The 13684-nt window shown below is 45.3% G+C and overlaps 1 protein-coding gene across 6 annotated transcripts in view; it reads right to left on the reverse strand.

The window, feature by feature from the left end:
- LOC119394148 (mucin-17) overlaps positions 1–13684 on the reverse strand; it is a 232528-nt gene that overhangs the window by 11201 nt on the left and 207643 nt on the right. For all 6 annotated transcript variants that reach the window (XM_049415656.1, XM_049415657.1, XM_049415658.1 and 3 more), the window contains 4 exons: positions 8404–8654; positions 7061–7186; positions 3148–3255; positions 861–1022 (listed from right to left, as the gene is read on the reverse strand). In XM_049415656.1, coding sequence (XP_049271613.1) covers positions 861–1022; positions 3148–3255; positions 7061–7186; positions 8404–8654 — 647 coding nt within the window. The remainder of the gene's footprint in view (positions 1–860; positions 1023–3147; positions 3256–7060; positions 7187–8403; positions 8655–13684) is intronic.

The raw sequence follows: 13684 nt of genomic DNA on the forward strand, positions 1-13684 counted from the left end.
ACGTTAAACATCAGAAAATATTAAGATGTCGCAGGCAGAAACAGTATAGCCTATTTACATTTATATTCATAGTAAGGAGATATCACCTTCATGCGGGATATGTATGCGCATAGAAGCAATCCTCCTCCGTTTTTTCGTTCTGTTTGTTTGACAACCGTTTGAGAAACCGCAACAGAATAACGCCGCTGTTATCGCGTAAAACGTAATTGTGTTATAGTCAAGATTTACAACGAATGAAGGAGCAACAAGTTACAGTTTGAGGTTACCTGAAAAGCTAACTGGTGGGAGGCATGAGGAGGTACTAAAAACTAGGTGTTGCCCCGTAATGCTGTCGAGGATGAGTGATCTCCGTGACAGCATGCCGAAAGCTGGAAATTAACTTATTCGCTCGCAATAAGTGCATCGTAATTTGATCTCTTATGTGGCGTTGTCTCTAAACACACTTGTCTGAGAAAAATGATGATTATTTTTCTGCTATGAACCACATAAATGTGCAAGAAACCGCGCGAAGGCTAAACGACCGTATATTCCAAATAAATTCTAACTTGTACTCCGAAACGGGGTACACTGGCGTGGTAAATAATATGTTATTTTTGCAGAAGTCTGTAAGGCGCGTAGAGCGAAGCAGCGAACAGGACAATGACATACAAACCTGGGCTTCTGAATTTGCTGTATGTGAGAAGCGGGCAGTAGTGTGCGGGAAGCAACATAAACTGTTTAGCATAAGCTTCTTCGTTTATTCGCGATCTTGCTACTCTTCTGCGGTTCCAATGGTGGAGATAGGACGGGTGCAAGTCAGTTATATTACAAGGCTAGTAAGAATTAGTGGTTGGTTAACTGAGCGGAGAAACGGAGCTAACCTTTTTCTCGCTCGAAGCAGGACTAGATTTCTTGGATCCCTTCTTCTTGGTCCCCGTAGGCTCCTCCTTGCCTTGGCTGCTCTTCCAACGGTTGAAAGTGTTGGTGTCCGGAAGCGTAGCGAATCGACCTTCGTCCGATTTGCTGTCCACTGGCTGTCGATTCTGAATAGTGAAATAATGCAGTCAAATAAATGAATGTCTCATGCCCGCCAGGAGTGTGGGGGTGACGCATTACAGAATGGGCAGCTGAAGAGCTTGTAAGCTCATTTAAATTGACTTTCATTTGGTCTTAAATACGTACGCGTGTGGTTTATGGATAAAGCTGGACGCCTATCAAGTGCTGTAACTTCAGTTTGTTACTTTAAAGCCTGACTAACTTAAAGCAGTAACGTTCTATTGCTTCAACGCTTCTGTGGTGACGTCTGCGGGACGCATACGCTCCCGTCGATAAAGATAAGGTGATACAACAGCTTCCTTGGCCAACCACCTTCGCAGCGTGAATCGAATCCCATTTTCTTTCGTTTAGAACAAGAGCTGACCAAGTTAGAGTACTATTTACTGTATACAAAAGAGCTGTATGCATCTAACTCCACTTCTGCGTTTATCAAAAGTGTGTTGAGTTAAGTGTAATCCGTACTCTACTATGGGAGAGCGTAAGCTGTCCCGTAAAATACTATATATATAATACAATATAACTGAGAAGAAAAAGAAGAGGAGGGTGGCTTTGCCCTTCAAGTCGGCTTACGCGACCGCATAACAGACCCTGTGAGTTTTAGTTTTGTTCTTTTGCCATTATAGATTGTAAAAGCACTCTACTCAGCTTACCGCTGCAATCACGGTAAGCTCTCCCGTATAGTAATGAAAGGACGCAAACGATCGTTGAAATATCATGGCCCCATGCCATTAACGCCAAGTTCAGTGGTCTTGCCAAGATTTGCCATATTTAAAGACCGCAGTACTTGCTCTAGCGGCTCTGAAAATTTCGTCAATCTATGTAATTAGCACATGAAGGCGCTCGAAGAACAAGAGGAAGAAGACTTCTCTTTGGCGCGAGTGGAGCTTCGCCCACTCGTCATCATTCACTTCGGGAATATGCGGTGATTCTGAAAGTTTCCTCATTGGCATCATCATCAAGGCGCTCGAAGAACAAGAGGAAGAAGACTTCTCTTTGACGCAAGCGCGAGAGTGAGCGCTTCCAGTACTAGCGGCTGGCTACGGCGCGACGACAGACAAGCCTCGAGCCTAAGGAGCTTCGCCCCTAAAACTAGCAAAACAGTGTTTTTTTTTAATCGCGCGGTCGTGGCTCTGCAAAAGCACGAGCTATTCTGCGCTAGCACAGTTCCTTCGCATGCCGAGTCCTCCTAACTTGAACGTCGGCGTCAACGTGGTGTTGTCACTGTTAGGCCGTTTCGTTAGCCCGTACGTTTCTCATGCCATCGGCATAAGCGTCGAGACCGCCAGAAACGACCACGAGATACATAATGTTAAAATCAGTTAGTCAACGCAAGCGCACAAACACTACTACGCAATCACACGAAGACTAACATGAAGTGTGGTATCCAATTTCACGGAGGTTTTTCTATTTATACTTTTTTTAATGTGCTGCACTGAAAAGCTGGTAATGATAAGCACTTAACCACGATGGGGTATCAGTCAGTTTTAATATCAAGTTTGTCATAGGAATGTCTTAGTTGAATAGTCCTTTAATCAAGTGTATTTTTCAAAGAAATGATCGGTTCTTCGGTACAGTCCTGCATATGAATTTTCCACAAGCTGTGTCTTCTCATAAGGAAAAGAAGAAAAAATAAAACATATCAAGGGGCATTTCCTCAAGAGCTGTTGGCAGAAGGTAGCTTAGAGTGTGAGAACAAATGACATACTTTTTTTCTGTTCTGGAATATCATGCGCCGCTGCAACACGAAACCCGAAGGGACGTATTCCCATTAATGCTTTCTAATGAAATATGAATACTTCCTAACACATAATCATGGCAGCGTCCTCCCCACGAAGTAGCCAATCGTGTTTTATCGTGGCCGCTGGGCATTCTCTTCTGTTTTCTACATTTTGTGTATACGTGGCCGGTACATGAGCACGCTTATGTGTGTAGGTGTAACTGCGATTAAAAAAATAAAAGACTTGTAACGATTTTCGTCTGCCTCCGACCTTTATGACTGCTGTACTGAAAAGGACGAGTCGCAGAACCCACAGGCAAAAACACGTTCTGCGCAGTCTGCAAACAGTACTTTGACTACGCATCTTAATCTATATAACAATTGGTGATACTCACATTGCCAGTGGAACCGTCCAGGACGTACAGCAGCTTGCTCTGCATGTTCCCCATGTCCACCTGGTCTCGGCCGAGCGTATCGATGGCTCCGGAACTCAGCGGTCTTCCCTGCAGTCCATGAATCGTGGTATTATAATGGAAACAAGAAATATTCTTCGATCGTGCGAGAAGTACTTGTGTACTCTTGAAAAGTTGGTGTACCTAGACAAGCGGGTGAGTATACAGTACGACTTTCTGGGCGAGTTGGTTAACAGCTATAATGAGACACAGCGCGGCTGAAACAAGAGACGAAGATGAGGAAGCTCGTGTGTGGTGTGTGTTCCGCGTCCCTTGTCTGAGTCGTGCTGTGCCTTCTTACGATCATATAAGTTCGTTATTAATTGTATAAATTACAACGGCGATCAGATGTATAAAGTGCGATATGTATACCACGCGATACAGTCACTTCCTCTAAGGCAGGTACACCGCGGAATAGGGCGCGGACTTAATTAGGTGTTATACATTTTTGTTATAAGATTGTTAAGTATGAAGCTTGTTCAAATCCAATGCGGCAGTGTGAAGCTATGAACGTAATTATTTCCTACATAGCGAAACAAAAGGTCAATGTATGAAGGTCACTATGAAACAAGGACTATTGCAGAAAATCAGATAGAGTTAACACTACAATTTGAAGCTGCGACAACAGCACCTACAATTAGAAGCTGCGAAGCACAGTGGCGGGTTCTATTGCTGCACGTTGACTGGCGTAAAGTTTCCTTTGCTTTGTATGTTTATCGTACGCTTGCTCTTGCATTTGCGTTTTATAAGATTATAACTCTATAAAGCTTTCAAGGCGTATACTACGCACTACGGGAGAATTATTGAATACTACACTGCTTCGTGGCGACTCAAGCTGCAAAAAAAGAAAGTCATTCGCTCCTAAATTATTTGCCGTAATATTAATTTGGTTTAGACACGAGGATTATTTTGCTATTAAAAGGCACTCCAGGACAAGCCGTTATTCCTTTTAGACAGTGTTCGATCCAGTTCTGGGTAAACAAATGTTATCTGGGGTAAGAAAAAAAAAATCTTCCTGTTATTCAGAAAAGGTACACAATTATTCAGTTATGTAAATGTGTAAATGGGAAGGAAAGGGTTAACTCACAGTTCACCAGCTTGCATGATTTTTTTGTGAGAGATGGTTGCAAGAGGAGGGTCCGGACACCAGGTCCACGTAGAAGGTTAGGAGCCGGAGACCACCCAAAGTTTGGGGCACACGGTGCACTGGTCACTTAAAAGACTTCGCACGCTGGTAGTTCACAGGCATGGTCAAAAGAAATCGCAAGTGCCGGGGGGCTGGTAGGCTGCTGAGCTTTCTAATTACATGTTATTGGTTTTTCGTATGGCACGTCATTGAAGCGCATTCGCAATGATAAAACTCAGTTACATTTGGCGTCGTTCTTCCCTCATAACAAGAGCAGGTTTTGAACAGTAGATACTTGCGCACAATACATAAAACATCAATCAGTAGGCACACGCTAACAGGGTTTACTAAATTTCATGAAAGAATCGTGCTTGTTAAAGGAAGCTTATCTATCTTATGCGCAGGATATACATTCGGCACTTGGGATTCGTCGGACCACTGCTCAGTCGCAACTGTAAGCCAAGTCTTCCTTGGTCACTGAGAAAACTGATCAATAGACATTGGAGCATACAACCATATCCTTCCAACTAAACATCCGCCATTAAGGAAATAAAAATGCAACCGGCAGCCATGTTCGCACCTCCGTCGGCCCACCCGAGGAAGCATTCGGCAAGAAAAAAAAGATAGAGTTGTCATTTCAATGTGTTATGTGGCAAACAATTTATCCCACATTAGGGCTCATACTTCAGTTGCTACTTCGTTCCTCACCCTTGAGGAAAATGAAGTAGAATATTGAACGTGCAGTGCTGCGGTCCAGACACTTGATATAACGCGACAGGTATACAGGTGAGACAGCTCGTAAATTACCGGCTAACGACAAAACTTATTTATGCCTAAACGTGTTTAACGCGATGGAAAGATCGCAATGCCACTCTACACGAAGAACTGACAACTCTTTCCTATCCACCGCTAGCGTTACCACCATAACAAAACACAATTAGTGAAAAAAAAAAAATTCCAAAGTTAACCCGACCCTTGCAAACCCCCTACATGCATAAAGAAGCACTCACCACCACTGACACCAGAGAGAGGAGGATTAGGCATTATCTCCTTTTATTTTCACAACAATAATATAAACATTGCAGAAAAACAAACACAAACTGTTAATAGACATTTATACAAGCATATCGATTCACTCTTCGTAACTTGCCTTCATCGTATGTTTATTATCACTGGTATCGATTGATTGCGACGTATAAGCACTGCTTCCTGGAAACAAGGTGGCAAACACCTTTTGTCGTAGCCTAAAATCAGTTAACGGTCCTAAAACAGCTTGATATTGCTGGAAGAAAAGTTTTGCTCGTTCACGAAAGAACGAGTTTATTGCTCTCTAATATGTGAAGTACTGCTATGACGTGGTTAACCTCGCTCTGAAATCAACAGGACGATGATTCTTTTGTTTCCTTTCGGAAGTCACGAAAGGAAGAAAACACTGGTCAGACAAAGAGGGCTAGAAGGAAAACTAGAAGAGATGAAAGGGCAACTCTGAGGTACAATGGCACGTATCATCAATCGTTTTCAATCACTCAAGAAAAACAAAAAAAAGCGTGCAGTGTCAGTCACACCTACCCCGAACACAGATATTCAGAGAAATAAAGGCTATCCCTCATACATGTTCTACCGATGTAACCAAAGTGGCCGATATTGAAATCAGGGACGTTCTTTTATAAACTCTTACAGTAATATTACAGAACACGGTTTTCACATCGCGAAATCAGACGGGACACAACAAGGTAGACATAAGATAAACACCAATCTTGCTGTACCCGGCCGATTTCCCGTCGTAAACTCCGCGTTTCATAATGCCTTCAACCAACTAGCCCAACTAGGTCTCTTGAACCTACATATATACCTCACCTGGTAGAAACCAATAATAATAATCAAAGAAGAAGACCTGTGCTCTGAAGTAGGCGTGCCTAACCCAGTACGCGCAGATACTCGTAAAGAATAGCATTAATTGGAAGCACAAACAAACAAGGGCGTCTGCAGTGATGAAATTCTCAACAACAAACAATCCAGCTGTCGTTCGGTGATTCGTGCCTCGCTGCAGGCAATGGTCTGGCCGTCTGTCGGCGCTCATCGCACTCGGTCAGTCTCTCTCGCGCTCTGCATTTTGTATGCGTGTATTTTTTTTTGTTCACAATAAGTGTCCAGGATCGCGACAGACGCACAGCAAAGACACACAGCACACACGCCATTCGGAAACGACGCAGAGTTTTTTCTCTCTCTCTTTCTGTCGATCGACCTTACGCGTCGACACCAGGAAGGTCGATGTCGTCACACGCAGAACGAAGTCCGGGGCGGGGAATCCAGAAAGTGGGGAAGGGACGCCCCTTCGCGCCATCCTGATTTCATGTTACCTGAAATCGTCCCAGCCCCGGAGTCGGGGGGAAGGCCTGGCCTGAAACCTGTACCGCCGCACACAGCCTGAGCATTGGGAAAATGGGAAAATAACACCTCTCCTACACGAGGAAAGAACGCCCTCGCAAAAGTCCTCGCTTTTTTTCTGCACGAAGAAGTGGCATTCTGGGTCGAGCGAGGGGTGGGCGAGAAGGTCACGTGGCATTCCGCACAATGTGGTGGAAGGTAAGGAAGGTAAGGCGGCTGTACAAGTTGCGACCCGGGTTTTAGTCTATGCGCTTGGGAATATGGTTAGGGCTGCTGTGATTGCGCTGGTTAGGACGCTCGTCACCACATGACCATGGGACCTTTGGGCGAGTTGTGGTTTACCTGTTTGGGAGGACTATGTCTAGCTCGCGGAATGACGACGTGCGGCACGCTGAAGCCGGTCGAGAGGCTGCGGTTTAGGCTCATGTCGCTCTTGCGGCTGGACTTCTTTGATTGCATGGTGTGGTCCTAGGTGGTTTAGGGGGAGGGGATGAAAAAGGAAGGAGAGAAAACGGCAGAAGCAAAACGGTAAGGGCATAGTAAGCGTGGTTACGGCGCTTTTTGTAAACGATTAGGCGAGCGGTCACGGTAACGTGCGCATAGACCCATGATGGCAAAACATGGCAATGTAGAAACATTAAGACTTTGTCGGAAACAGATTAAAACATTGCCGGAAGGACGACTTAACGGGCTGATTTGTTTGCTGTAGCTTCATTAAATAAGCATAAACGAGGTGATTCGCCCGTTAATTCATCCGGAACCTATATCAGACTGCTTCTGCTGAAGAAATAAAAAAAAAACACGAACGTTTGATTGTACTATATTATTTTAAAAATAACTTGCCAATCAATGTCTCTACGGCATACAGTAAGAGACCTCAAGAACGTACGATATGAATATTTGCATAGAGCATTTTTTTCTAAAGTCAGCCATCACGAGTATATTCAATTTCTCCGTGACTGGTTACCTTAGCCAAAGCAACGCATTGTAACAGAGGCAAGTAGGCGTAAATATGAACGTACATAACTTCATTATTACGGCTAGGCTGGGAATAGGAATTTCATCTGGGGTCACTAACTGCACCCATGTTATGCAAGCACATACATCGTAGTCATTACAAAGCCTATCGAATATTCAAAATAGAACAAGCACTAAATGGACAAATTATGGTCAATATAAAGCTGCAAGCATGGCTAAATGTGGTAATACGTTAAAAGCTATCTGCTGCATCGGTAAAGGAACTGCACGCAAGAAATTAATCAGACAGGAAACACATGGGTCGTAAGTTTCCACAATGCGATTCACGAGAGAGTTTCGCTTATTTGAACGGAAAGTAGTATACTAGCGCATACACATCTGACAAAATATGGACCACAAGGACGGCATGTGCTTTCGTTCCCGCGTGCTTGTGTTCTAGCCCTTCTACAATGACTTTGAATGTACGGGCTCATACACAGTCATTGGTATTCCTACATCGTAACGACCAATAGTGCATCTTCCAATCGTTGAGAGTTGCCGTACGAATCGGTACACACTTCGCAAACTTAGGTCGACATTTTTCGTAGAGGCAAAATCAACAACAAGGCATTTCGACACACAAGTTGAACAATCGTCACACAGAGTGCAGAAACTTAAGTAGCGCGCCGATGACGCGGCGACGGCGCGTAGGCGACTGGGTAACGTACGGGTCCTGGTCCAACCATGAAGCCGTCGAAGGCGTAGGAGTGCTTGAGCGCATGCTCGCCGCTGCTCTCGCTCGAGGTGTCGGTGATCATGGCCTTCTTGTCAAGCGTGCCCCCAAGCGGGCTGACGGCGCCCAGCCGGAAGGGTCCCTTGGCGCGCTGCGCCCGACGCTTCCATCGGCGGCACAGGCACACCAGGCAGCACAGCATCATCACCAGCAGCGCCAGCGCGATCGGAAGTGCGATCGCCAGCACTGCGTCACGAACAGGATAGAATATTGAGAGAGCCAGCGGGTTCGGTGAAATAGCGAACAATCAGACATGCGCTGCGATACAGAGGGACCGCTTATTACCTCCGGGTCACTTTCGAGGATATGACTCTCGGATTAATAGGCGATTGAATGCCTTCCGCTCTATGAGGTGAAAATATGGGCACTTTTTAAGCGAAATGTTTCATTTAAAAAAATGACTGCAGGACACAGACGCTTCATCTTAACACCGTAATCAAGTGGTATTCATTACAACCGTACAAAGGTACCCGCTGCTGGTGTTTTCACTGCTTTCGCTATCCTTGCACTTGATAAGACCCCATGTAACTCTGAGTTGCGAAAGGATCGCAGAGTGAATAAGTTTAGCCAGGCAACATTCAGGCCGGTTTTAACGTTATTGGGGCCACTACACGAGTCTAGTTGGACTAAGATGGCATAGGTTGTTCAGACGGGTGCTTCATGTGTTTCTCTGGTGCGTTGATTGAAGACGGACAGGTTAACAGCCGTGGTTGCTCCAAATATTGATCAGCGGCCATCACTTTGTCTCTTCTTTCTTGACCCACTCTCGGTTTAGCCACACGACCTGCTTTTTCACGTCACCTCAAGGGCCCATAGCGAGATGGAATAAGCTATCTACCTCTGGTCTGCTCCATTCGAACTGCAAGATCGCTATCGGCCGCTTACTGAGCCAAAAATGTGAAAAATTGCTAGCGATGTCAGACTAAATCATAGCCTGACGGAAACGCGAACGCCAACAAATTGGAGAAATACTAGTCACGTGAATGGAATTTCTCGTTTTGCCACGATCGTACCAGATTACAATCGCGACATCGCTGTCAGACGACAGTAACGGGTAGTAACCATAAACCAGCTGTGAAGAGTTTCACAAAACAGAGTCACCACCGGCACAGCGCAAAGTTCGTTGTTACAGGAAGCGACTTGAACGTGCGTGATACTCAAAGAGTTCTCTTTTACTTAACTATAAGGAAGCGGCACCAGACACGGTTTGATGGAGCGAAATAGTTAAGAGTGACTAATTTACGACTGGAGCTGGTCCGGCCTCCCAGCCAAGCTCGTCGTTAAACGAGATTGAAGAACTGACCAGACGCGTGCGAAACCACCGTTCCGTATCAGACTAACCTTACGTTACGCTCTTACGTGATACTTAAAATGTTCTTCTGGTTTTTTGTTCCAAAATCACTAAAAAACAATGGCGATTAGTGGAATATTCCTTTCCGGTTTCCTCTTGTGGGTGTTTTTAGTATGACTATCTCTAAAAAAACAAACAAACGAAAAAAAGCATTGCAAGCTGCTTCACGAACTGTAGTGCGCACTTATGAATCATTAAAGAGCCAGCGTGATGCCGATTCGTGCCTCGAGGAAACATCGCGCGCTCAGACTTGCGCAATAAGTTTTGAGATCGCGCAAACCACACACACGCGGACACACGCGCGCGCACGCAGGACCGAGCGCCGTGCCTTCCGGTGTTCATTAGACGACTCCGCGCACCCGTTCGTTTAAGCCGATGCAGCTCGTTGCATTAGCGGAGAGCGTGCTACTAAACGCACGGGAGCGTGCACTGGAGTGCAGCTAAATATAGTGCGAAGCGAAGCCCGTTTAGGAGTCAATAGCGGACGGCTGCCTAAACGGGGCCACTTTCTTTGCGCAAGTGCCACTTATAGAACCGCCGTGCGAGCTTCGGTAATCGCCGCTGTGGAGAACAATGACACTTGGTCGTCGCGGGCCGCCACCTTTCCTTTTAACGGGCCCGCCAGTAGAAGTGAGGGACCCCGGCCGCGACACTAAGACGCAGCTCTCACGCGTAATTACCGGTAGCATTTCACTATTCGTGTGTTCTTTTTTGTTTTCTGTCCGTTTCTCATTTTCCTAATCACTTCCTCAAAAACACGGTCCCGATCGATCTCCCAGATTTAGCCTTCACCGCAAGTGAGCATTGACCGAGCCTCACTTATGGCCGTGCAATATTTTCGCAGTCACTGCAGAATGTCCTCCCTCTCTTTGCTTCCCCAATTCTCATCATTTCTGAATGTGGAGAAATTGGCACGCACAGAACAACCACCAATTTCTCTTTTTCGGCAATTACATAGACATCCGTTGAAGCATTAAAGCTCGACGGGGTGGGGTTTCCCGCGACTTGTATGCTTTTAACTGTCACGTACATAAGACAGTAATATCACTGAGGAGCATAAGTTATGAGGAATAATAAGCTTTAAAGCTTACTAGGCGTAGACGACTGGGCTAGTTTGCTGTGAGTTCCATTATTGCAAATCTTCCTGCGTACCAATACACATGGACGGAGTAGAGAAAAACACAAAGAACACCCGACCCCAACTGATTCACGTGAAGAACGGTTGAAGTCTGTCGTTCTTGGTGACCCTCGGTACTCCATCCGTGTGTACGTGTGCGCTGGAATATGCTCCGCAGTTTAAAACTTACGTTCTTTACGTGATTCTATGAGTGGCTTATTCGTAATCTTGTTTATTGCACTTTGCGCGCCTCTCCCCTCTACAGTGCTACACGACTGAGATACGTAAAGCAGGTAAATATTAGAGCAATAGACAAATGTACCTGTGCCTCCCATTCAGTAGAGGACCTTAGTTATTAGATGCGAAGCATCTTATGGCGGAGTTCAAACCGGTGGTGGTGGTGGTGGTGGTGATGGTAGTGTGCGGCGTGACCACCCTTACTGAGCATGAGCGACAGCTCTCCACACACCTCCTCTTCCACTTTCCATCTCTCCCACTTTCCCCCTCTCCCCTTCCCCTCTCTCCCCCTCTGAAACGCGGGCTCGACATGCCGAAACGCTGCTTCGCATCGCCTCATGTTTCCCTTTAGCGGAGATGGTGTTCCTTTTTTTATTCGTTTAGTCGCTTTGGGGGATAATAAACACGTGCTCTGGTGAGACGCAAACTATCGCTCAGCTGAGTGCCCCTCAAATTCTAACCTCCTTTCGAAAAAAACAAAATCTAGTTATATGGCAGCATTAATAATTGCTGCATGAAGAGAACGAGGATAATTTTTCGATCGGCGAATGAATCGAATCGTAGCGATGAAGCTTGGAAATAGTTCGTTCAAGCAGTACATATCGAGTACTTCCGTCTTCGCTTTACGTGGTCGTCGTATATCCAGTAGCACTGAGCGGTTTTCATTCCGTAAAGATATTGATGCAGCCAGCGATAACGCCTGGTTTCGCAATAATGTTACAGGTCCTTCAATTTCCGGACGTTGAGACAAGTGAGCTGGAACCGGAAATTAACACGGCGTTACTCCGGAAAAGGAAACTTGCGTCAATCTAAACGATTATCGGGGAAAAAAAAGAAGATAAAAAAACAAAAGAAAGGAAAACATGGGCAGGACCCTTGTAGTCCCTTGGTATTGGTCGCGTTATAACACCTAGAAGCAAGAAAATAACACATGTGCTTTCCTGCTACGGGGAAAACGTCCACTCGTGTGCTCCAGAATGAACCGCCATTTTTCGTCACGTAACCGAACATGAATATGCAACAACGGACCACCTTATTCAACCTCTGAGCACAGCATCCCCGTTATGCAACAAGAATGACTCTCAGTGACAATAGGGTTCAACATGAGCAATGTTTCAAATGACAATTCCCACAAACACGCGCCTGTGGGGCAGTCACGAGTCTGAAAGCTCGCATTTTCTATATATAAGAAATATCAGCCTAGATTAGAGCTCAGGTGAAATTTATTGGAAATTATGAACATAAAGAAAAAAACAGTCTATAGAGGCAGCTTTAAGTGAAACCTTTGTATGCCTTTCGAATGAGCAAGGGACGACGACGGGTAACACTAAGACTATATCAATTACAATGATTCCGGCAACGACGGTGCCAATAGCCAAAAGTGAACGACGATAATATCACGGTGAAGGTGACGAAGAGAAAAAGACAGCGACATTCCCACAATAATGACAGCGAAGACGATGACGACGACAGGAAGAGGCCAAGCCCAACGCCCACGACACTTTACACGGCCACTAGGTGATGTCAGCCACAAGGATGACACGCTAGTAACGTCAAAAATGACACTTATACGCCAAATGTACACAGTCAAGTTTCCTTTTTTTCATCACTCTTACAGCACTATTCTGAAGCGTCGTTCAAGTACAGCTGTTCGCAACTGTCATCCTGGGCAGCTACTAGAAACAATGACCACTTTCCTATGACTAATAACAAGGTTGCTCACAAGTAGCTCCATAATTTCAGTCTCCGTTTAGCTCTGGTCACAAAAAGCAAGGTCAGGAAGGAATTATACTTCGTGTGTCCCTGGCTCAAGAAGGCGCCAGATATTCTCGGGACAAAACATTTGTGTCTGCCATGTAGAACTGGTGACTTCGCCACCTGTCGACTGACTGTAAACTGTCGAAGAGCAACTGAATATGTCTGCAACACTGCAAATCTTAATATGTCTCGCTCTGCCATTGTTCGTTTCATCACCGCAAATGGGGGAACTAATAGGAAGTGAAGAAGCAACTATAACTGAGTTTCTGTCGTACGCATGTCAAAAAAAGACATTGCTAATACCTTCCAGGGCGACGCACGCATATTTAGTCTTGCGCTCACTCAAAAGGGCAGCAGTGATCCTTGTACTCGGTACCTCATGCGCCGATGTCAAAGAGTACTATAAAGCTCTACCAACAGCGCTTTTGCTTGTATCGCGTGAAGAACAAATAAGGTCAAATGAGATGCACGTGCTTGATATGGCGTTAAATGTAACCATGAGTCTTCGTGAACTTGATCGTGAAGATACAGAATTGAAGTTTCAAGCAATCTACAAGACATCGGTTTGGTATTATTCTGCAACAATCTTCTACAGATTCGACGTTTTAGTGATAGCGTTCGACGATTCCACCGGCTCGTTGTACACCACTCGATGTGAGATTAGTCGACATTTTCAGTCGAACTGCGGCTCTAATGAGCGATCACAAAGTTAACTGAACAAAAACTACAGATGTCCAATGTGAAAAAAGTTTT

The sequence above is a fragment of the Rhipicephalus sanguineus genome, chromosome 5 (assembly GCF_013339695.2).
Source record: "Rhipicephalus sanguineus isolate Rsan-2018 chromosome 5, BIME_Rsan_1.4, whole genome shotgun sequence".
In the NCBI taxonomy this organism is placed as follows: Eukaryota; Metazoa; Arthropoda; class Arachnida; order Ixodida; family Ixodidae; genus Rhipicephalus; species Rhipicephalus sanguineus.